The following is a 26,158-nucleotide window of genomic DNA, read 5'->3' on the forward strand; positions in this document are numbered from 1 at the left end:
TCAGTTAAAGCGACTCAGTGCCGAATTGTAAAAACCCCTTGGGTCATTTAGTAGCATATTGGTCCGGTCCTTAAGTGGTTAATGGACGCACCGCCACTAAATTCACAGAGAGCTTCATTGTATGGTTCCCTGTCCTAGGGCTGTACATACAGCTTCACTGACACATCACAACTGGTTACATTGTTACATAGATAACCCAACCCAGAAACTCTCTGATAAATGTGGTGATAAAGGTTAATGCTTTGTTACAAAGTATTGTGCTGACTGTACAGCGTGTACTTTTTTATTCTCTTTGTGCATCTGATACCATTCTGCTTGCTTGATTTTTATACTCGTGATTAAATATCTTTGTTTATACCCAGGAAATGTGAATAACCTAAAAAACCTCTGACATGCTCACCACTTCCTCCCACCACTTCCCTCCCCCCTATTTACACCACAAAGGCCTTAAAAAATAATCACCTCAGCAAACGAGCCGTCACTACTCCATTTATATACTGATCATGTGAAGATCGTAGGAAGACCTCGGTCACATGACGTGACGTGAGGCGTATCAGTGCATACTGCATGTCCTGTGCGTGCGGAGGTGACCCACGCATGCTCCTGCAGGCAGTCCCATTGATGTCAATTGGGATGCAGTTGCTGCACGGACTAGCGTTGCCACCTTTTCTTCAAGTCAAACCCGAACACTTAAGCGGTGCACAGCAATTTTTTTTTGTTATATATATATATTTTGCTAATAAATAACATTCAGAATCATATGAAGTTAATAACAAGAGTTCCCCTTTTACATCTGAACTCGCAGAGTTCCCTTTCACTGTAAAGTCTCGTTCACACGATTGGACTTCCATCGGATGGCACAGTAGCGACAATTGATGGCACAGTGGGTGCGTTTGATGGCACAGTGGCTTCGGTTGATGGCACAGTGGCTGCGTTTGATGGCACAGTGGCTGCGTTTGATGGCACAGTGGCTGCCATTAATGGCACAGTGGCTGCGTTTGATGGCACAGTGGCTGCGTTTGATGGCACAGTAGCTGTGTTTGATGGCATAGTGGCGACAATAATGGCACAGTGGCTGCGTTTGATGGCACAGTGGCTGCGATTAATGGCAGAGTGGCGACAATTGATGGCACAGTGGCTGCGTTTGATGGCACATTGGTGACAATTAATGGCACAGTGGTGACAATTGATGGCACAGTGGCTGCGTTTGATGGAACAGTAGCTGCGTTTGATGGCACAGTGGCTGCGTTTGATGGCGACAATTGATGGGCACAGTGGCTGCATTTGATGGCACAGTGGCTACGTTTGATGGCACAGTGGCGACAATTGATGGCACAGTGGCTGCGTGTGATGGCACAGTGGCAACAATTGAAGGGCACAGTAAGGCTGCATTTGATGGCACAGTGGCCTGTGGGCTCTAATCGGCTTCCAAATGGTTAACCAGAGGGTGCACAGGGTGTGCCTTCCCTGGTTAACATTGATACACGTCTCAGCCAATCAGGTTCACCAGGTCTGGTTACCGGTCACCTGATTGGCTGAAGCGACATCGAGGGCGGGAGAAGACATCGAGGGATAGTGGAGGAGGATGGCTGACCCAAGAAAGGTAAGTGCCGGGTGGGGGATCAATCTGGCGGTATTTTGGGGCAAATTGGCAGCCTTTTATGGGGCAAACTGGCGGCAATTGATGGGTACAGTGGCGACAATTGATGGGCACAGTGGCGACAATTGATGGGCACAGTGGCGACAATTGATGGCACAGTGGCGACAATTAATGACACAGTGGCTGCGTTTGATGGCACAGTGGCTGCGATTAATGGCAGAGTGGCGACAATTGATGGCACATAACCCCAATCGCGTTCTGCGATCCACCAATCAAAACCTACTCCAGATACCCAAGGCCAGATACAAGTCCAAAGGAGATCGAAGGTTTGCAGTCCAGGGACCTCGCCTGTGGAATGCACTACCAACCACCATCCGACTGGAGTCGGACCACTTGGCCTTCAGGAGAAAGATTAAAACCCATCTCTTCTGAGGTCAAGGGGTTCCTTACCCATGAAATGGACACAGCGCCCAGAGGCGATTCAGTTTGCATGTGTTGCGCTTTACAAGTCTCTCACTCACTCAATCACTTACTCACAGTGGCTGCGTTTGATGGCACAGTGGCTGCGTTTGATGGCACAGTGGTGACAATTGATGGCACAGTAGTGACAATTGATGGCACAGTGGCTGCGTTTGATTTAAAGGTAGCTGCGTTTGATGGCACAGTGGCTGCGTTTTATGGCGACAATTGATGGCACAGTGGCTGCATTTGATGGCACAGTGGCTGCGTTTGATGGCACAGTGGCATGCGTTTGATGGGCACAGTGCCGACAATTGATGGCACAGTGGCTGCGTGTGATGGCACAGTGGCAACAATTGATGGGCACAGTGAGGCTGCATTTGATGGCACAGTGGCAACAATTGATGGGCACAGTGAGGCTGCATTTGATGGCACAGTGGCGACAATTAATGGGCACAGTGAGACTGCAATTGATGGGGATTTTTTCGTTTGTATGCGCCCCCCCCACAAAAAATTGAGCATCAGCCGCCACTTTTTCGGAGCATACCTTTGGAATTTGGATTTTAGTCCGACGTATTTGTGAAGGTTCACTTTAAAAAGTGTGGATGAGGCCTAAAATTTTTGCTGTTAGTGCAGAATTAAAAAAGCAGCACAGACAGTTCTCAGCTGTGTTCTTGCACGTGCACTAATACAGCTACAATCAGGACCGATCCTCCTTATAGGCTCACTATGTAAGTCGCTTAGGGCCCCGCAAAGCTGTGGAGGGCCCCCCAAATTACTAGAGGCCCCGTCTGATGAGAAGTCATTTTCGGGCCTTCACCCCACTTCTCAACTCGCTGGCTGCATGGGAGAAGAGGTAAGAAGTCAGCACCCCCCCCGCTTCTCACTTTAATGTAAGATGTAATTTCTGACAGCAGAACACCCCCCCCCCCCCCCGCTTCTCAACTTTAATGTGACATGTCATTTTGCTTAGGGCCCCAGGGAGGTCAGGATCGGCACTGGCTACAATCACCCGAAATCAGAGTCGATTGATATACATTTTAGTAGTCAGGGCAGCCATCAGGAATTATGGGGCCCCTTACACAGCTTCAGGCATGGGCCCCCTGGAGCAGAGAGCCTGAAATTGAGAAGCAGGGGGCTGCTGCGTATTGAGAAGCGTGGGGGGCCCTTTAGAAAAAGAAATAAAAAAATATATATATAAAAAAGGGGGGTAGCCATCCGGGCCCCTGGAGACCTCTGGGCCCTTTAATAAAAAATAAATAAATAAATATATATATATATATATATATAAATTATTTAATTTTTTTTATAAAAAGAAATTACAAAAAAGGGGGGGGTGCCATCCGGGACCTCTAGGCCATTTAATAAAAAAAAAATATATATAAAAAAATAAAATAAACATTTAGAAAAAAAAAAAGGGGGGGGGTTGCCATCCAGGGCCCTGTGGACCTCTGGGCCCTTTAATAATAAAAAAAATAAAATAAACATTCATATATATAAAAAAAAGGGGGTTTCCACATGGGGCCCTGGGGACCTCTGAGCCCTTTAATAAAAATATATATATGTGTGTGTGTGTGTGTGTGTGTGTGTGTGTATATATATATATATATATATATATATATATATATATATATAAATATATATAAATATATAAAAAGGAAAAAAAGAAATAAAATAATATTAAAAAAAATGTATTTTTTTATAAAAAAAAAGGGGGGGTTGCCATCCGGGGCCCTAGGGGCAGCTGGCCCTAAAAAAAAAAAAAAATATATATATATATTTAAAAAACTATATATTTTTTATAAAAAAATAATAAAAAAAAGGGGAGTTGCCATATGGGGCCATGGGGACCTCCGGACCCCTAAAAAAAAATATCTAAAAAAATAAAGTTTTTTTTTTTTTTTTTTTTAAAGGGGGTTGCCATCTGGGCCCCTGGGGACCTCCGGGCCCCTTACAGGTGTACTGCCTGTACCCCCCTGATGGCGGCCCTGTTAGTAGTGAATACCAATATGTTTTATAGAACATCATCTGGACACAGAGCCTTCCCCATATAAAGCAGCACTATGTAACAAACCACAAGCCAGCTGCTGGGAGGAATGTACTTTGCAGGGACTTTTCCGCCCCCCAGATCGAGGTGTAAATTCAGGACTCTTGCTGTTAGCATAAAGCTTTATTGTCGCAGCCTTGCGATCCCCTGACAGTACACACATTGTGCTGCTGTTGATCATATTGTTGTTGGCAATGGTGCATTGCTAGGAGGGGAAGATGGACTCTATGGCCCAGCTGTACCGACTACACACAGGATACGGGATGGCTAAACCTTCCTGCCGCCGATCATAGATCATCAGATTTCAGTGTCACAACAACCACCACATTTTATGAAGAAATTGCAAAAACAAACAAACCGCTTCATTGACTCGGGTCATGCTTTGCTGTACACCTTCATTTACAAGAAACCTAATTCATTTACATCAGACCCATAGATAAGCTCATAATATTTTGTCTGTATTTGTACTTTATTTGTTTTATTGCTATTTGCTGTTTTACTGTATTTCCCTATCATTGTGATATGTCATCCTCCTGATGTGTGGTTAGGCTATAGATACACATAGTTCTGCAATTCTGCTATATAGTACAATAGTCAAGGTCGCAAAAGGGAAATCTGTTTTTACACATATACTATACCTGGACTCCCTGGACAAACATCAGACCCTAGGCTTCTGCCAAGATTGCTTTACAGATGATTTGGCTTTGTCTAGAGCAGGGGTCTCCAAACTTTCCAAACAAAGGGCCAGACTACTGTCCTCCAGACTTTAAGGGGGCCGGACTGTGGCCATCAGGAGTACAAAATCCCCTATCATTGGTGTCATTGGGAGAAATTCTGCCCTATCACTGGGAGGAATTCTGCCATATCATTGGCGTCATTGGGAGGAATCCTGCCCGATCATTGGTTTCACTGGGAGGAATCCTGCCCGATCATTGGTTTCACTGGGAGGAATCCTGCCCGATCATTGGTGTCATTGGGAGGAATCCTGCCCGATCATTGGTGTCATTGTGAGGAATTCTGCCCTATTATTGGGAGGAATTCTGCCCTATCATTGGGAGGTATTCTGCCCCATCATGTTACTGCTACCCCTAACAGCCGGGAGAGCAACCCATCTAGTAGAGGTGGGGAGGGGAGTGCAGGTAGGCCTAGACAGTTGGTGGTAATAGGGGATTCTATAATCAGAAGGACTGATAGAATAATTTGTCGCCAGGATCGCTTCAACCGAATGGTTTGCTGTCTCCCTGGTGCCAGGGTTCGGCATGTGGTGGACCGGGTGGATAAATTACTGGGAGGGGCTGGGCATGACCCAGCTGTCTTGGTCCACGTTGGAACCAATGACAGTATACATGGAAGGTGGAGGCTCCTTAAGAATCAATTTAAAGAACTAGGCTGCAAGATGAAGGGAAGGACCTCCAAGGTGATATTCTCTGAAATATTGCCTGTGCCATGCGCAACACAGGAAAGGCAGGGGGAGATTAGAGAGCTGAATGCATGGCTAAAGACCTGGTGTAGGAAGGAGGGATTTGGGTTTCTAGAGCACTGGGCTGACTTTTCATTGGGGTGCAGCCTATATGCTAAAGACGGTTTGCACTTGAATGGAAGGGGGTCTGCTGTGCTGGGGGAGAGGTTTATGGGAATGCTGGAGGAGTATTTAAACTAGGATTGAGGGGGGAGGGTGAATTAGAATTACATCGAGCAGACAGGTCAGTTAGTGGTCAGACATTAATGGAGAGTGGAATGGGGATAGATGGGGGGAGGGTTATGGCAGGTGACAAGAAAGTTCCCATGTTGCAAACAGCCATTGGAAATAATAGTGCCATTTGTACTACTATAAATTATATGAAAAACACCAGAGAAAAATGTAACAATACATTTAAGTGTTTGTTCACCAATGCCAGAAGTCTGCCAAGCAAAACAGGTGAGTTGGAAGCTCTGGTGCATGAGGAGAGCTATGATGTAATCGGTATTGCTGAAACTTGGCTTCAATCCTCACATGACTGGGCTATTAATATTCCTGGCTATGCTCTCTTTCGGAAAGACAGGGTAAAAAGGAAAGGTGGAGGGGTCTGTCTCTATGTGAGAAGTGACCTCAAAGCAAGCGTGAAAGAGAACCTGGTTGATGGAGAGTGTGATGAGGCTGAAGCATTATGGGTGGAACTGCATACAGATGTGCGTAGTTCAAAATTAATCATTGGAGTTTGTTATAAACCACCCAATGTTAATGAGGAGGTGGAGACTCAGCTCCTTGCACAGATGGAAAGGGCTGCAAGGTCTGGGACGGTGATAATAATGGGGGATTTTAACTACCCAGAAATTGACTGGATTAATGGCACTTCTGGGACAGTTAAAGGACAAAAATTTAAAAACCTATTGCAGGACAATTTTATGGTGCAGTTTATTGAGGCCCCAACTAGGAATGATGCCCTGTTGGACCTGATAATTTCAAACCATGCAGAGCTTATTACTAATGTTCAGATAAAGGAACACCTGGGTAGCAGTGATCATAACATGATTTCATTTAATGTTAACTATAAGCAAGAAATACATACAGGAAATATTAAAACACTAAATTTTAAGAGAGCAAATTTTCCAAGGATGAGGGCTGCTCTCCAGGACTTGGACTGGGAGGGACTATTGGCACAGATGAACACAGAACAGAAATGGGAATTCTTCAAAAAGACTGTGTGGAACCTCACTGCAAAGTATGTTCCCATGGGCAATAAGTTTAAAAGGCTAAAAATAAAACCTATGTGGCTCACGGTCAAAGTTAAAAAAGCTATAAACAATAAGAAAGTAGCTTTTAAAAAATATAAAAATGAAGGAACACTAGTGTTGTTTAAATGTTACAAAGAATATAACAGGATATGCAAAAAGGAAATCAAGGATGCAAAAATTCAAAACGAACGACAGATTGCAAAAGATAGTAGGACAAACCCCAAAAAATTCTTTAAATATATTAATAGTAAAAAGGTGAAGTCTGAGCATGTAGGCCCCTTACAAAATAATCTAGAGTGGGTGACTGGGGACAAAGAGAAGGCAAATTTACTAAATGTTTTCTTCAGCTCTGTGTATACAATGGAGCATGGGGGAGCTCATGTCCAAAATGGGGGTGGGAGTGACACAGCCCCAAATCCACAATGGCTCAAAAGTGATATGGTCCAGAAATATTTAGACAGAATAAAGGTGGATAAAGCACCTGGACCAGATGGCATCCACCCACGGATCCTAGGTGAGTTGAGCTCTGTCATTTCAAAGCCACTGTATCTAATATTTAGGGACTCATTAAAGACAGGAATAGTACCACTGGATTGGCGCAGGGCCAATGTGGTGCCCATATTTAAAAAGGGAACAAAGTCTTTACCAAGTAACTATAGACCTGTTAGTTTAACTTCTATAGTTGGGAAGATACTGGAAAGTTTAATAAAAGACCACATGGATGAGTTCTTGCAGGAAAAAAACTATTTAAGCAGCAGACAACATGGATTCATGAAAGACAGAAGTTGTCAGACAAACCTGATTTCCTTTTATGAAGAGGTAAGTAAAACCCTGGACAGAGGCGTGGCTGTGGACGTGATATATTTGGATTTTGCAAAAGCGTTCGATACAGTTCCGCACACACGGCTCATGTGTAAGGTAAGGTCTACAGGATTGGATATATCAGTTTGTAAATGGATAGAAAACTGACTGAAAGACAGAATTCAGAGAGTCGTGGTTAATGATTCTTACTCTGAATGGTCCAAGGTTATCAGTGGTGTACCCCAAGGTTCAGTGCTGGGACCCTTACTTTTCAATATATTTATAAATGATATTGGGTCTGAGATCAAAAGTAACATTTCTGTCTTTGCAGATGACACCAAGCTATGCAGTGGAATAACGTCCTTACAGGATGTCTCCAATTTACAAGCCGACCTCAATGCTCTGTCTGATTGGGCGACTAAGTGGCAGATGAGGTTTAATGTAGATAAATGTAAAGTTATGCACTTGGGGGCTAAGAATATGCATGCAACATACATACTAGGGGGAGTACAACTGGGGGGGTCTGTAGTGGAGAAGGATCTGGGGGTTTTAGTTGATCATAAGCTCAATAATGGCATGCAATGCCAAGCTGCGGTTTCCAAAGCGAGCAAAGTCCTTTCTTGTATTAGGAGATGTATGGACTCCAGAGACAGAGATATAATTTTGCCCCTGTACAAATCATTAGTAAGACCTCATCTGGAATATGCAGTTCAGTTTTGGGCACCAGTTCTCAAAAAGGATATCGGAGAGCTGGAGAAAGTGCAGAGAAGAGCAACCAAACTGATAAGAGGCATGGAGGAGCTCAGCTATGAGGAAAGATTAGAAGAACTAAATTTATTCACTCTTGAGAAGAGGAGAATAAGGGGGGATATGATCAACATGTACAAATATATAAGAGGTCCATACAGTGAACTTGGTGTTGAGTTATTCACTTTACGGTCATCACTGAGGACAAGGGGGCACTCTTTACGTCTAGAGGAAAAGAGATTTCACCTCCAAATACGGAAAGGTTTTTTCACAGTAAGAGCTGTGAAAATGTGGAACAGACTCCCTCCAGAGGTGGTTCTGGCCAGCTCAGTAGATTGCTTTAAGAAAGGTCTGGATTCTTTCCTAAATGTACAGAATATAACTGAGTACTAAGATTTGTAGGTATAGTTGATCCAGGGTAAATCCGATTGCCTCTCGGGGGATCAGGAAGGAATTTTTTCCCCTGCTGTAGCAAATTGGATCATGCTCCGCTGGGGTTTTTTGCCTTCCTCTGGATCAACTGTGGGTATGGAGTTGGGTGTATAGGATTTTACTGTGTTTTTTTATTTTGTTTTTTGTGGTTGAACTGGATGGACTTGTGTCTTTTTTCAACCTGACTAACTATGTAACTATGTAACTATGTGTCATTGGGAGAAATTCTGCCCCATCATTGGGAGGAATTCTGCCCCATCATTGGTGTCATTGGGAGGAATTCTGCCCCATCATTGGGAGGAATTCTGCCCCATCATTGGTGTCATTGGGAGAAATTCTGCCCCATCATTGGGAGGAATTCTGCCACATCATTAGTGTCATTGGGAGGAATTCTGCCCTTCCTTGGTGCCAATGAATAAAAAAGCACCCCAAGGGCCAGATAAAATCAAGCAAAGAGCCACATCTGGCCCCTGGGCCGCAGTTTGGAGACCACTGGTCTAGAGCATGGGTGCTCAACCTGTGGCCCTCCAACTGTTGATGAACTACAAGTCCCATCATGCCTCAGCCTTTAGGAGCCATGCTTGTAACTGTCAGCCATGCAATGCTTCATGGGATTCGTAGTTCCGCAACAGCTAGAGGGCCACAGGCTGAGCACCCATGGTCTAGACTCTAGAGGCTGTCATGCCTTTACCTTGGGCACACTTCTGTACAGGCCCTCTGAAGAACTATACATGGTAGAGCCTTTTTAGAGGGCATTTGATCAAGTTGCCTCCTCACCTCCTGTTTTAACCCCTAAAAACCTGCATTACTGCCCTGCAACTGTGTACACAGTTGCACTGTGGTCCTATTCACTTGAACTGGCCACTGTTGCAACAAATATAGAACTCTGTCTGACTGCCTTTGCAGCTTAAGGTGGGGGGGGGGGGGATAAAATAAATCAGCTTAGACATCTGTGGGGCCATCAAGTAGTTTTGGTCTGCGACTTCCTGCTGCAAGTCTTCCAGGGACTTCAAATCATCTGACGTCCCAGTGTCACTGCTCCAGCGAAGTGCCTCTTTAACCCCGGCTGATCCTCGGTGTACTGCTATTCTCTGTGATCTGATGGTCCTCCTACTCATCCCGGCTAGCATCTCCCGCTACTGCTGTCTGGGTCTACATCTGCAGGCATTCGTGTTCCTCCTGTCCCTCGGTGTCCTCTGTTTCCCCTCCAGCGGTACCAGGGCCAGAGATACAAGAAAGGCCGGCCTTGTCACTTCAGTCTCCCATCAGGTACGAGACGGGCATTTTTTCCCTTAACTCTGATGAATTGGTTTTGGTAAGGGTTCCCCAAGACCTACATAGTCCTGGGGCCAATGCCAGTTGGCAAAGCCAACATCCAACTGACTACCAACATAACAGGTATTTTTCCCATTCAGCCCATTAGTTTGGTTTTGATAAGAGTTCCCCTAAAATCTTTTTAGGGGTTCTATGGGGTAAAGAAGGTTGAGAAGTCTTGAACTGGCCTGGAGTTTTGCTATAACCACTGCTGTAAGGGGAAATTTTCCCCTGGACTCTGATGAATTGGTTTTGGTAAGGGTTCCCCAAGACCTACATAGTTCTGGGGCCAATGCCAGTTGGCAAAACCAACATCCAACTGACCATCAATGACCAACATTTTTTCCCATTAACCACAATTAAATGTTTTGATAAGCATCCCCCATGGCCTTCATAGTTATGGGCCCAATGCCAGTTGGCAAAGCCAACATCCATCTGACCACCAACATAAGAGGTATTTTTCCCATTCAGACCAATAAATTGGTTTTGATAAGGGTTCCCCTAATATATTTTTAGGTGTTCCCATGGGGTAAAAAAGGTTGAAAAGTCTTGAACTGGCCTGGAGTTTTGCTGTAACCACTGCTGATCCTTGCCCAAGCCTAGTGTGGATAACGGTACCCCCTGGATAAATGTATATAGAGCGACCAAGAGAGGCACAGAGAGGTTTTGGAGAATTCAGTCTCAATCATGTGCTAAAACAAGCTTGCCAGCATAATGAATTAGTGGCAGCTGTGTGATGTAATTCAGATGTTCCATTCCATCTGCTACTCCGCAGCTGAATGTAGAGCACTAAACAGCACCAGATCGTGTACTTGGAACCGTATCTAAAGACGGAATCTGCTTCTGGCAGAAAAAAATCTGAATGGAATCCACAGTTCATTGACAAACTTGTCATCCAGCCACCATGAAATATGGAGATACAACAACTGAAGTATTTGGCAAGTTCAGTGGAGTGCATTGGATTCAGTTTCTTCCAACTATACCCTTATGTGTTTTCCAAGCCTTCGCAGCTCAAACAGAAAACTTGCATTATTAACCACTTAAGCCCCGGACCATTTTGTTGCTAAATGCCCAGACCAGGTTTTGCAATTCGGCACTGCGTCACTTTAGGGCAGGGTTGATGACCACTGCTTTAACAGACAATTGCGCGGTCGTGCGACGTGGCTCCCAAACAAAATTGGCGTCCTTTTTTCCCCACAAATAGAGCTTTCTGTTGGTGGTATTTGATCACCTCTGCGGTTTTTATTTTTTGCGCTATAAACAAAAATAGAGCGACAATTTTGAAAAAAATGCAATATTTTTTACTTTTTGCTATAATAAATATCCCCCAAAAACATATATAATTTTTTTTCCCTCAGTTTAGGCCGATACGTATTCTTCTACCTATTTTTGGTAAAAAAAAAGTTGCAATAAGTGTTTATCGATTGGTTTGCGCAAAATTTATAGCGTTTATAAATTGGGGATAGTTTTATTGCATTTTTTTTTTTTTTTACTACTATTGGCGGCGATCAGCGATTTTTTTTCGTGACTGCGACATTATGGCGGACACTTCGGACAATTTTGACACATTTTTGGGACCATTGTCATTTTCACAGCAAAAAATGCATTTAAATTGCATTGTTTAATGTGAAAATGACAGTTGCAGTTTGGGAGTTAACCACAGGGGGCGCTGTAGGAGTTAGTGTTCACCTAGTGTGTGTTTACAACTGTAGGGGGGTGTGGCTGTAGGACTGACGTCATCGATCGAGTCTCCCTATAAAAGGGATCACTCGATCAATGCAGCCGCCACAGTGAAGCACGGGGAAGCCGTGTTTACATACGGCTCTCCCCGTTCTTCAGCTCCGGGGTGCGATCGCGACGGGGCGGCTATAAACGAATAGCCGCGCCGTCGTCCCGGATCGCTCCCCGAGGTAAGCCGCCCGCCGCATGCAGCGGAGGGGGTCCCGATCGGACCCCCGACCCGCTAGAAGGCAGGGACGTATATATACGCCCATCTGCCTGTACGTGCCATTCTGTAGACGTAAATAGGCGTGCGGACGGACATTAAGTGGTTAAGAAAGGGGTAACCATACAGGTTATGGTGAGAAGGGACTAAAGTAATTTGGGCTAAATTTGGTTTCTGTTTCAGCCGTGACTGTGCAGGGCTGTGAAGGGAGTGACCACCGTTGTTCGCCTGGGACGTTGTTATCACTCCAGGCCAAGGGTGGCAGCACGTAAGTCAGGGCGATATTGGGTGTCTTCCCTCGGCAGCCAATCAGTGGGGGTTGATCGGGGGGGGTACTTAAGGAACTGATGCCACTGGACCGGAGTCGTCGATCATTGGTCTGTCGTCCCACCGCCTCGTGGCCCTCCTGGCTGGAGGTGCGTGCTCCTGCAATCCTGGCTCCGGGACTATGTTGGTCCAAGGTTGTGATCTGTTTAGTAGGCCCAGTAGTCAAACTGGGTCTACGGATTCAAGGTGATCCTGTGCTGTCCGTCCTGGAGGGAGGAAGCCGCTTGATGAAGGACCTATCTTGGAGAGGACCAAGCAAGAGGCTGGTATCTAGGGAGAGGCCTGGAAACTTAATTGAAGGATGCACCGTGTTCTGAGAGGCTTGATGGTGATCGCCTATTAGACTTGAGTTCTACAGAAATGTATCTGGAGAGATCCGGGTGCTGAATCCTGTGCTAGGGGATTCTGGACCGAAAGTGTCTCCACTTAAAGGAAGGTCTGTGGCAGAGACTGTTCCGTGCGCCACTCTGGCTGCTAGGCCGGTGAGAGGGACCAATGCGGGTGAGCAAGACCCACTCTGGCGAGAGTGGCGACGAAAGCTGTGTTGCTGGAAGCAGGAGTGTTTCTGGATTTAAATTATGCACCTGAACCTACCTACCTGTTTACCCTTCCACCCCTTCAACCACTTCTTCTTTCCTTACCCAGTTCTGCAAAGAAATCTTAGAAAAGAGAAGTGTAAAGTGTGGACAACTCTCATCTACCACCCTGGACGGCGAGAAGATAGAGGTAACATGCCACCCGAAAATATTCAGCAGCTCCTTCGGGGGTAGTGCAAACAACCATGAAAGGCTGCAGGAGCTATTAGCCTCTGATTGTTTTGTATGGGGCTTCCCATCCACAGCTGTTTGCAGAAACCCCAGAGAATCTTACGCAGGAAATCACAGTCAGCCTCTAAACCTTGGCACTGTTTGCAGTCTCTGACCATCTCTTTTACCATGTTTTCAGTCTCTGACTATCTCTATCATCATGTCTGCAGTCTCTGACCATCTCTGGTATCATGTCTGCAGACTCTGATCATCTCTTGTATCATGTCTGCAGTCTTTGACCATCCCTAGCATCATGTCTGCAGTCTCTGACCATCTCTAGCATCATATCTGCAGTCTCTGACCATCTCCTGTATTATGTCTGCAGTCTCTGACCACCTCTAGCATCATGGCTGTAGTCTCTGACCATCTCTAGCATCATGTCTGCATTCTCTGGCCATGTCTGCAGTTTCTGATCATCTCTGGTATCATGTCTGCAGACTCTGACCATCTCTTGTATCATGTCTGCAGTCTCTGACCATCTCTAGCATCATGTCTGCAGTCTCTGACCATCTCTAGTATAATGTCTGTAGTCTCTGACCACCTCTAGCATCATGTCTGTAGTCTCTGACCATCTCTAGCATCATGTCTGCATTCTCTGGCCATGTCTGCAGTTTCTGATCATCTCTGGTATCATGTCTGCAGACTCTGACCATCTCTAGCATCATATCTGCAGTCTCTGACCATCTCCTGTATCATGTCTGCAGTCTCTGACCACCTCTAGCATCATGTCTGTAGTCTCTGACCATCTCTAGCATCATGTCTGCATTCTCTGGCCATGTCTGCAGACTCTGACCATCTCTTGTATCATGTCTGCAGACTCTGACCATCTCTTGTATCATGTCTGCAGTCTCTGACCATCTCTAGCATCATGTCTGCAGTCTCTGACCATCTCCTGTATCATGTCTGCAGTCTCTGACCATCTCCTGTATCATGTCTGCAGTCTCTGACCATCTCCTGTATCATGTCTGCAGTCTCTGACCATCTCCTGTATCATGTCTGCAGTCTCTGACCATCTCTTGTATCATGCCCATAGTCGGACTACCATATTTATCGCGGTATAACGCGCTCCCGCGTATACCGCGCACCCCTAAAGTGACCCCCAATCCTGTGGAAAAAAAGTTATTTTTGTACTTACAGTTTTGGTGTCTTGCGTGGCGTCCATCGGCGTCCTCGTCGGGTCCGGCGTCCTTCTGCGGCTTCGGGTGTCCTCTTCGGCGGGTCCGGCGTCCTTCTGCGGCTTCGGGTGTCCTTCTGCGGCTTCGGGTGTCCTCTTCGGCGGGTCCGGCGTCCTTCTGCGGCTTCGGGTGTCCTTCTGCGGCTTCGGGTGTCCTTCTGCGGCGGGTCCGGTGTCCTCTTCGGCGGGTCCGGTGTCCTTCTGCGGCGTCCTCGCGTCCTCCCCGCTCGTTTCCCCGTGCCGAGTTTTGAATACTGCGCCAGCATATACCGAGCGCAGTACACTCGGGCAGGCTTGGCAACTGTTGTGCTCACGTCCTGTACGTCCAGGACGTGACCGCGGAAGAAGCCGAGACTGGCCGACTATACCCGAGTGTACTGCACTCGGTATATGTCGGCGCAGTATTCAAAACTCGGCGCGGGAAAGCGGGTATCGGTGTATATCGCGCACCCACGATTTTGCCCTGATTTTCAGGGCAAAAAAGTGCGCGATATACGCCGATAAATACGGTATATCCTGTTGTTTCTGTTTTAACCGACACTGACTTTAATTTGCGGCCCTTTGATGATGTAGAGGGCCACACTTAAAGTGATTGTAAATCATTTTTTTTTAAATAACAAATGTGTCTATACTTACTGCTCTGTGCAATGGAATTGCACAGAGCGGCCCCGTACCTCCTCCTCTCGGGTCCCCTGCCGGCACTCCTGGCTACTCCTCCCTGCCCAATGCCCCAATGGAAAACCATTTCCCATGGGGGCACTCATGCATGCTCGATCCATTGACACAGATAGCAGGACTCGCCCTGCAACCCCCCCACCCCCTTGTCACTGGCTTTGATTGACAACACTGGAAGCCAATGGCTCCCGAGGCCCCAGCAAAGCCAGCGAAACCAAGAAGTGTGGGTAGGAAAGAGCTGCAGACATGCACAGCGCTGGATCGAATGAGGGATCATTCGATCCACAAGTATAAGGGAGGGCGAGGGGCCAAATTTGATTGCCTACATTTTTTTTACCCTAATGCAAAAAATGCATTAGGGTAAAAAATATTTCGGTTTAGGACCACTTTAAGGCCCCATATCAAGAAAGTTGACCACCACTGCTCTAAACGCATTTGTGAATGAGGCCCAATATATGACTCCAGGGCTTGTTTCCATAGAATTCTGTACGTCTGTATTCCCTCATTAATATTCTACAACAAGGTTTAGTTGTGTTTTGTCAAATTTAATTTTCTTGCATGGAACTCTGATCCTGGAAAGCAGAACGTTACAAACTCAGATTTATGTTATTATTATCCTGTCACTTTTGATTTCTGCACCAAGATTGGAAACTTGCTGAACTGGAAAGAACTGCTGGAGTTCCGGAATACTTAGAAGACCAGCGGAGCCTCATGTATCATAATATCTGTAAAAGACATCTCATAGACAGTCTGAATTGCATTACAGTAACCAATTACATTCAATCTTTGCATTAAGGCAGAATTATATGGAGAAACTATACAGCTGCTCTGGAAAAACAAAGCCTACCTGAGACAATTATTCATTAGAACAAAAATAATGCCGCGTACACACGGTCGTTTTTCGGCATGAAAAAAAAACGACATTTTTCAGCATGTCCAAAAAACGACGTTTTACCAACTTCATCATTAAAAACGACGTTACCCACACACCATCGTTTTTAAAAAATGATGATGAACAAAGCGCGGTGGCGTACAACATGTACGACGGCACTCTGAAGGGGATGTTCTATTTGCCTTTGGGCTGCTTTTAGCTGATTCCTTGTTAGTAAAAGACGATTTGCGCTTTTCTGTCTGTTACAGCATGATGAATGTGCTTACTCCATTATGAATGGTAGTTTTACCAGAACGATCGCTCCCCGACTCATAACTCGCTTCTGGGCATGCGCGGGTTTAACCACTTAAGGACCGCCTCCTGCACATATACGTCGGCAGAATGGCACGGCTGGGCACATGTACATACAGGTACGTCCTGTACTAGTACCCAGCCGTGGGTCGCGGGCGCGCGCCCGCGGCGCACTCCCGCGACCCGGTCCGAAGCTCCGTGGACCCGATCGCCGCTGCGGTCCCCGGAGCTGAAGAACGGGGAGAGCCGTGTGTAAACATTAGGCACAGTAGGTTAATGTTTCCAGTGCAGTGCCAAGGCACACAATTTTATTGGTGGGTCAGGGATAGGGTGACCACATTTCCAAACTACCATTCAGGGACACCTCCCTTCCCAAAAATCAGCTTGTGCTGTAAAGAATCACAGCACAGTGATTGGACACAAGAGGTGGGATTTATGATTTCTCCAATCACAAGCAGGGGGTGGGGATTGTGCTCCTCCAGGCATTCCCGGCCAGGACAAGTACTGTCAGTGACTAAAGCGGTGATGTGGCGGCCTTTTTTAGGGGTATCAGATTGGCCCGGGTGGTGGCTGTGTCAGTTTTATTCTGGGACACTGTATTGTCCTGGATTGAATGTGCCCGGGACAGACCTGCAAAATGCGGGACTGTCCCGGGCAATCCGGGACACATGGTCACCCTAGTCAGGGATTACAGCTATGTCAGCCAATGAGGTTGGATGGGCTGAGGCCTCACCTTCTCTCAACACCCAGTAGCACTCATGTGCGTCCTACTGCACCTGCATGACGCGCCTCACTCTGACTGCTGAGCCTGACCCCCATCCCTTCCATGACCATGTTTGAAAGGGTCTATGCCGCTGTCACCTCCATATCTGGTTTTGGTAAGGCCTCCCCAAGACCTACATAGTTGTAGGGCTAATGCCAGTTGGCAAAGCCAACTTCCAACTGACCACCAATGTAAGGGGAATTTTTCCCCTTGACTCTGATGAATTGGTTTTGGTAAGGGTTCCCCAAGACCTACATAGTTTTGAGGCCAATGCCAGTTGGCAAAGCCAACATCCAACTGACCATCAATGTAATGGGCATTTTTCCCATTAACCACAATTAAGGCCCCTTTCACACTGGGGCGTTTTTCGGGCGTTTTTTCAGGCGCTTTGGTGTTAAAAAAAAGCCTATAAAGCGCCTGAAAGAAGCCTCATCTGCAATCTCAGTGTGAAAGCCAGAGTGTTTTTAGAGCCCTTTCACACTGCCAGTGCCCGAAAAACGCTGGTAAAGCGCCGCTAAGACCCCTTTCACACTGGGGCGTTTTTCAGGCACTTTGGCGGTAAAAAAAGCTCCCTCAAGGGGAAGGGGGCTTTAGGAGCGGTGTATTCAATGCTCCTAAAGCGATGCAAAGAAGCTGCTTGCAGGACATTTTTTGACGCCCTGCCAGCGCAGCGCCTCAGTGTGAAAGCACTCGGGCTTTCACATTGGGATTGCAGATGCAGCTTCTTTCAGGCGCTTTTTTTAACGCTAAAGCGCCTGAAAAACGCCCCAGTGTGAAAGGGGTCTAAATGTTTTGATAAGCATTCCCCTATGGCTTACATAGTTCTAGGGCCAATGCCAGTTGGCAAAGCCAACATCCAACTAAGCAGTTGCTCTGGAAAAACCTGTGCATCCCACTGCACCTGCATGGCATGCCTCACTGAGCCTGACCCCCACCCCTTCCATGACCATGGTTAAAAACTCAATCAACTCCAATGACGTGAGGGCTGGGGTGCGGGGCTGTGTCCTGTAGTCGGCGGCTATGGACGCTGGATACAGGACTCGGGAGCGCGCCCACAAGGTAACCCCCTTGGGAAAGCGCATTCCAGGGGGGTTAGCTGATGTGGGGAGGAGCCGAGACAGCCGCCAAGGGACCATAGAAAATGAGGTTCGGGGCCACTCTGCACAAAACGAGCTGCACAGCGGGGGTAAGTATAACATGTTTGTTATTTAAAACACAAAATAAAATATAAGCTTTACAATGAGAGCTTTTGGTTGGGAATCCCAACTGTGTGTATGCTCCATCAGACGTTTTCCAATGGAGAAACTGCCGGAAAAATATAGGGGTAGATTCGCCTAGATCCGCGTATCTTTGCGGCGGCGTAACGTATCAGATTTACGTTACGCCTCCGCAACTTAGATGGGCAAGTGCTGTATTCTCAAAGCACTTTCTCCGTAAGTTGCGGTAGCGTAAATCGGTCGGCGTAAGCCCACCTAATTCAAATGTGGGACGGGGGGCGTGTTTTATGTTAATGTTCTGTGACCCGACGTGATTGACGTTTTTCCCGAACGGCGCATGCGCTGTCTGTGGAATTTCCCAGTGTGCGTTGCTCCTAATACGCCGCAAGGACGTCATTGGTTTTGACGTGAACGTAAATGACGTCCAGCCCCATTCACGGACGACTTACGCAAACGACGTAACTTTTTCAAATTTCGATGCGGGAACGACGGCCATACTTAACATTGGTATGCCGCACTTACGCCACCATATAGCAGGGGTAACTATACGCCGGGAAAAGCCTGACCTAACTGTACTGCGTCGGCCAGGCGTACGTTTGTGAATTCGCGTATCTAGTTGATTTACATATTTCGATGCGTAAATCAGTGTACACGCCCCTAGCGGCCAGCGTAAATATGCAGTTACGATCCGACGGCGTAAGAGACTTACGCCTGTCGGATCTAAGGGAAATCTATGCGTAACTGATTCTAAGAATCAGGCGCATAGATAAGACGGCGCAACTCAGGGATACGACGGCGTATCTCCACTGAGAATCTGGCCCACAGAGAGCAGGTTCTCTATTTTCCCATCGGGGAAAAATCAGATCAGAATTTCCAATCGTGTGTACAAATCCCGACGCGCTAAATTCCGACGTATGCTCGGAAGCATAGAACTTAATTTTCTCGGCTTTTACGTCACCACGTTATTGGCAGTCAAAGGTTCACCAAACTTGTATATGCAAGGCAGGCTTAAGCAGGATTTCTGATGGGAAAACCATCCAAGTTTTTTTCTGACGGGAATTCCGCTCGTGTGTACGGGGCGTTAGTGGCTAAACTCCCGAGCGCAGGAGATTGTTTGTGTTTCTGCAAAAAAGCCTGGCAGTTCCTTTCTATCCAAATAAAAAATGGGTATAAATAATTTTGTTTTGTGATTATCAATGGCTTTATTGTTTTTTTTACATAAACATGGAATTTATATACACTAACAAGCTTCTGAAATAAGGCTCAAATCTAGTAACCCACAGGAACAAATCCGATTTCGCTGACCTGTCCCAAGTAGACTAAGGCTGCATTCACACCTCCGCGACAAGATACGCCGCGTACGCGGCGTATTTTGCCGCGAGTGTGTAACTTTTTTTTTTTTTTAACAAATCCTTCCTATTGCTTTGTATGGCCGAACGCCAATGCCGTCTGAAAAAAAGGGTCCGGGACTTTTCAGGCGGCAGGCGTACGGCGTCTATAAGATGTGAACCATCTCATAGACAGCAATGGGAATTCTCCCCTCCAGCGGCACGAGCGTCCGGCGTCGGGCGTTTTGTCGCGGAGGTGTGAATGGGGCCTAAAATCGCTTTGTTATGGTGACGCGACTTTGCACATCATCTTAGCTCTTTGAGCTATTTTCTCCAGCAGGCCTAAGGGTGTTTTTCTATTAACAGTATATACATTTATTTATTTCAAGTTTCTTTTTATCTTGGCTTTTGTGGTCTAGTCCCTCAGGGCCTTCAGAAAATTTCATAATACAGTGGAACCTTGGATTACGAGCATAATCCGTTCCAGGAGAACGCTCGTAATCCAAAGTACTTGCATATCAAAGCGAGTTTCCCCATTGAAGTCAATGGAAACCAAAATAATTTGTTCCGCGTTGACTTCAATGGCATGCAATACCACATGCGGCCAGAGGCAAGGGGGGCGCCGGAGAGCCTTCGGAAACGTCCGAAAAGGCCAGAGGACTCTTCGGCTGACCTCGGCAAACCTTCAAAAGACTTGTAGCCAGATTCACAAATAGTTACGCCGCCGTATCAGTATATACGCCGACGTAACTCGGAATCTGCGCCATCGTAAGTTTAAGTGTATTCTCAAACTGAGATACACTTAAACCTAGCTAAGATACGACAGCCTGCGCCGTCGTATCTTAGGGTGCAATATTTAGGCTGGCCGCTAGGTGGCGCTTCCGTTGAGTTCGGCGTAGAATATGTAAATGCCTAGATACGCCAATTCACGAACATACGTGCTCCCGTCGCAGTAAAGATACACCGTTTACGTAAGGCGTTTTCCGGCGTAAAGTTATTCCATCAAATAGCTGGCCTAGTCAATGTTAAGTATGGCCGTCGTTCCCGCGTCGAAATTTGAAAATGTTTACGTTGTTTGCGTAAGTTGTCCGTGAATAGGGCTGAACGTAATTTACGTTCACGTCGAAACCAATACGTCCTTGCGGCGTACTTTGGAGCAATGCACACTGGGATATGTACACGGACGGCGCATGCGCCGTTCCTAAAAAACGTCAATCACGTCGGGTCACCCCCCATTAACATAAAACACGCCCCCTCATCCTCATTTGAATTAGGCGCGCTTACGCCGGCCCCATTTACGCTACGCCGCCATAAGTTAGGAGGCAAGTACTTTGTGAATACAGTACTTGCCTCTCTGACTTAAGGCGGCGTAGCGTAAATACGGTACGCTACGCCGCCTTAAAGATGCGCGCCCCTACCTGAATCTGGCTATTGGTTCCCGAGATTTGCTAGGTCATCTGAGCTGTCCTCTGGCCTTTTCATGCATTGCCAAATGAAGCCGATCGGCTGCGATCGGCAATGTCCGGCTCTGCATGGCTCCGGCGCCCCCCCCCCCACCTCAGGCCAAATACAGTACTGCAGGCCCCATTAGCTTGAATTCTGCTCGTTTTGCAAGACAACGCTCGCAGAATTATTTAAAAAAAGTTGCTCGTCTTTCAAAAAGCTTGTTAACTGGGTTTCTCGTAAACCGAGGTTCCACTGTATACAGTAAAAAACATAATAGATTTCTGTACTGCAAAAATATTGGATTTACAGGAACTTTAGCTAGTTTGGTCCTCAAGCTGTGCCAGCAGGATTGTAAAGAGTAAAGTGCTAAAGCAGTTTGCATTTCATTCTATCTTGACTTTCTTCGACTTTCTAAAAAATGTACTAAAATGGAACACTTCTCCTTTGCAGTGCCATCAGTTCTTTCTGCCTTTCTTTTTGCTTATCAGTCCCTAGATCTGATGTGCTGGAGATATTTCTAGGCTCCTTGTCCTTTATCTCTTGAAGAACTTCAGAGGCCTCTTGAAGTTGGGTCATCAGATCGTTTAGAATTGTTTCTGGGTTACACTCCACCCCATTTCCTTCTGCCGTCTTTCCAAGTTGTCCCTTCAAGATCTGGTTTAGCAGAGTCTTTGTTCTCTCCTTTCCACAGGCTAGCTTCATCTCCACTTGATCTAAATCGTCTTTGGTTAGATGTAGCATGGTGCTGTCCTTATCCGATGTTGAAGATAAGAGGTCTCCCAAGGAAGAGGCTTTCATTTTACTTTTAATGTGATGCGTTTGCGTTGTCACGTGGCCAGTTTTCTTTTTGTGTTTTACGTATCGGAACTTTTTCTCATCGGTTGGTTGTGTAGTATGCTGTTCTTGGACGTCACTTGTCGGTGAATCTTTCTTTGCCGTCTCATTGTTGTCTTCGTCCTTATTGCTGTTACATATACCGTCTGCAGATGTCCCCTGAAGAGCTCCTTCATCGGTGTCTTCGTCATTGAGATATTGGGATGACCTCTTACGCTCTTCTTGAAGGCTATTCGAGCGACTTCTTAACTCCTCTTCTTGTAAGTCTTCTAATGACTCTGCTTGATGTGGATTCGATGGGTGTTCTTGATCATCAGACTCAAAGTCAACTAAGTTCTCTTTGCTTCCTCTCTCATCTGACACGACGTCCTCTTTGTCCTCCAAGTCCGATGACGAACCAACCCACTTAATCTTCATCTTGTCAGAAAGAATTTTCGGAGGTGGTTTGGGAGGAGAACTCATAACCTCATTTAGATTTTCTGTACTCTCATTTTGAAGAACCTTGAGTGCTGAATTTTCTTCCATGCTTGTCTGTTCATTTTCAGACTTTAGCTTCTCGCGGGCATAAACATCTTCTTTAAGTTTTTTGGAGGGAGGAGCCGGTGCTTGAGGTGCTTGATCTTTGCTGTCCGTTGTGTCAGGAATGGTGGTCTCCAAAGTTGGGGGAGGATTTGGTTTTGTGGGTGGCATTGGAATCTTTACAGGTTCTTTTTGAGGTTCTGGTTCTGCTTCCTTAGGCTTAGCCATTGGTGGAACAATTGTTAATATTCCAGTGTCCAACGATTCCAGACCCAACCTTAGAGAGTCATCAGTAGCTGCCTCTGCCACCTGAATAAGATAGTTAAAAAAATTCTGTTAGAAGTTATGAAGATAAAATGTCAACAACTGCATACATGTCTGAAATTACACATACATCTTCGGGTTACTTCACTAGGAAGTGATAATGAGCACCACCAACCAGTGCTGGGACAAGGCCATTTGGTGCCCAGGGCAAACTGCGCCCCCCGTTTTTAAGAAAGAATCGATGTTCCCATCTGTGTGCCCCTTAGCATAAAATGTGCCCATTAGTGTTGCTCATAAAATATGCTCAGGGGGGGTGGGCATAACAGGGGGAATACCCCAGGGTATTGATACCTTAAACAGGGATGGAACACGCTAAGCGTTTAGTGAACGGGAAGTAGTAGAAAGGTGAGGTTAACCTTTATTTGTGTTTTGCTTAATTAGGAATAAGTAAATGTTGTTAAAGCGGGGGTTCACCCGTACAATATACTTTTTCCCCTTAGATTGATGCTCATTTTGTCTAGGGGAATCGGCTAGTTTTTTTTTAATCTAAGCTGTACCTACCGTTTTCGAGATGCATCTTCTCTGCCGCTTCCGGGTATGGGCTGCGGGACTGGGCGTTCCTATTTTGATTGACAGTCTTCCGAGAGTCTTCCGACGGTCGCATCCATCGCGTCACGATTTTCCGAAAGGAGACAAACGTCGGTGCGCAGGCGCCGTATAGAGCCGCACCGACGTTCGGCTTCTTTCGGCTACTAGTGACGCGATGGATGCGACCGTCGGAAGCCTCTCAGAAGACTGTCAAGCAAGAAGGAAAGCCCTCTCCCGAAGACCCATACCCGGAAGCGGCGGAGAAGATCGCTCTCTACAACGGTAAGTACTGCTCGGATTTTAAAACAACTAGCCGATTCCCCTAGACAAAATGAGCATCAATCTACGGGTAAAAATCATTTTTAGGGTGAACTCCCGCTTTAAGAGAAAGGATACTCTTGATTAAGAAAACCTGAATTTTGGAAGAAATATATGATGTATAAATGTGATGTGTTATTATCCTTGTGTAAGGAAAATAAAAAAATGGAAAAATAAAGTATTAAAAAAAATAAAAATAAAATAAAATATGCCCATCAGAGCAAATAAGTAGCATGCCGATAGGCACATTTTATGTTAAGGGGCACTCTGGTACAAATTATGCCCATCAGTGTGCCCCTTAACAAAATATGGCCATCAGAATGCCCCATAAAAAATATGCCCATCAGTGTGCGGCTTAGGAAAACATGTGCCCCACATACCTTAAGCTCAGGAGTAGTCAGCACAAGCTGCAGTGGAGCGGAAAGCTGCAAGATATATCTCGCAAGTGAGAGTCAGGACAGGAGCTGGGAGCCGGGAGTAGCAGGGGGATGTCACACCCGGCCGGTTACTCTTGTGACAGAAAACCGTGAGCCGCGAGAAGCAGGGGGCGGGGCGGAGCATGCACGTGATGTCTCACCCAGCCAGGTGCTCTTGTGACAGAAGACTGGGAGTGAGAGCCGCAGTCAACTTCACTGGTTGCTGGGAAACCCGCAGTCCCAGCAAGCCAGTGACTGCTACTACACTGGCGGCCTGGCGGTCCGGGCAAGAGCATCGCTCGGTCCGTGCACGGACCGCGGGCCGCCATTTAATGACTGATGACTGCTGTTTTAAAAGGACACTTCAGTGCCCCCCCACCCTCAATAAATTGTACCACCCAGGGCTTCCGTCCCTTAGGCCCCCCCCCCTGTACTGCCTCTGCCACCAACTAATGGGTATATATGTTAATACGCCATGTTGGGAAATCTAATTCTTCACTCATTGGTGCAGTACAGTAAGAGCACCGGCTGCTTCCAGAAATAGAGGAGCAATCTCTCAATGGATACACAAGTTCTGGTGACCCTGCTGACAACCAGGGATTCCCCCACTTTGGATGGATTTCCTCTCACTTCCTGTTTTGGCTGTGGGACAGGAAGTGAAGGGTAATTTCCCCAAGGGAGAAATGACAAAAAACAACTGGTTTCATTGTCATAGTTTTGCCTGCAGTTTCCTGCCTGTGAATTTATTGCCTCTTTGCTGTAGTAGCTCTCTGCTAGACCACTGATTCTATTCACATGTTTTTTTTGGCTTCTGTGTTCACCTATGGGTATAGCCTGCTATTCTGTGGGTTTAAATGTCTTTCCCTCCTCTCACTGCCTAGCCCGCCTTCCAGTTTGCTTCCATGTATAATGCCGCGTACAAACGACCATTTTTAATGGTCTAGAAAAAAACGATATTTTTCTTGTCGTGATTCTTGTCAAGCCTGCCTTGCATACACACGATCGTGAAAAAAAATGCTCGAGCAAAGCGCGGTGACGAACAACGGCACTATAAAGGGGAAGTTCCATTCGGATGGCGCCACCCTTGGGGCTGATTTTGCTGATTTTGTGTTAGTAAAAGTTTGGTGAGAGACGATTCACGCTTTTCAGTCTTCGTGCTTTTCAGTCTGGTACAGCGTGACGAATGTGCTATCTCCATTACGAACGCTAGTTTTACCAGAAGCACGCACGTTTTTTCACGTCGTTAAAGCCTACACACGACCGTTTTTCACGACGTGAAAAACGACAACAAAAAATGAGCATGTTCTAAATTTCATGAAAAATGCTCTGGAGCCCACACACGATTGTTTTTAATGACATTAAAAAAAAAAAAAAATTTCACGTCATGAAAAACGGTCGTGTGTACGCGGCATAAGACATGCTCAGTGCAGCCCGCGTTGCCTGAGCAACTTCCTAGTTTCTCTCAGCTTCTGGTTTGCCTTGAATTACTTGTATTTTGTGTCTGGCTTATCTCCCGCCTGCCCTGACCTTGGCTAATTTCTCTGATCCTTTTCTGTCTCCTGCCATCTGTACTCTGCATAGGTGAGTGGTTTCCGTATTGTCAGATGGGCATACCAGGGGGCCATGACTTGGTTCCAACTGCTGCAAGTCCATCCTCATCATCAGGGGCCCTGGTAAAAAAGCAGTCTGGGGCCTCCGCACCTTGGGGAACGCCGAGCTGGCGTTCTATAGGGGCTCATAAACCACAGAAACCTGATACTTATGTAAATCTTTGGGGGGGCAGCAAACAATGCAACCCCCCTGGGCAGTCGGGTCACGTGCACCCCCCCCAGTCGGTTGGTCACCTGCCCCACACTCATCTATTGGGCAGCGCTTCCTTCGGCTTCCCCTGCGTCTCCTCTCCTCTGCATCACGGCGGCTTCCGTCATGCGTCTCCTCCCTTCTCCTCGTAGGCGCCAATAGGATCGCTTCTCTTTTTGGCCAACTGGGTGATGGGTCTCAGGACCCGCTTCCTAATTGGCCAGGAGGGGAATCAGAAAGACAATAGTGAATATTCATTCGCTATTGTCACACAACTGGGTGGGTTTAGGGCACAGTGCTCTGCGCCCCGAGCCCACCCTTTTTTTAAGCCAATGAGAGTCTCAGGCTCAGATCATGTGCTTCAAAAAACAGAAAACCTCAGTTGAAATCCATGCATCTGGCATCCCGCATGTAGATTAGGGGGCCGGACGCATAGATAG

General features: G+C 46.5%; 1 protein-coding gene across 1 annotated transcript in view; it reads right to left on the reverse strand.

Moving 5' to 3' along the window:
- Positions 1 to 21,163: 21,163 nt before the first annotated feature.
- Positions 21,164 to 26,158, reverse strand: part of PLEKHO2 (pleckstrin homology domain containing O2) — a 103,114-nt gene continuing 98,119 nt past the window's right edge. Inside the window, exon 6 of the mRNA XM_040342312.1 lies at positions 21,164 to 22,641. Within this exon, the coding sequence (XP_040198246.1) occupies positions 21,403 to 22,641 (1,239 nt within the window). The 3' untranslated portion in view covers positions 21,164 to 21,402. The remainder of the gene's footprint in view (positions 22,642 to 26,158) is intronic.

This window comes from Rana temporaria, chromosome 3, assembly GCF_905171775.1.
Source record: "Rana temporaria chromosome 3, aRanTem1.1, whole genome shotgun sequence".
NCBI lineage: Eukaryota > Metazoa > Chordata > Amphibia > Anura > Ranidae > Rana > Rana temporaria.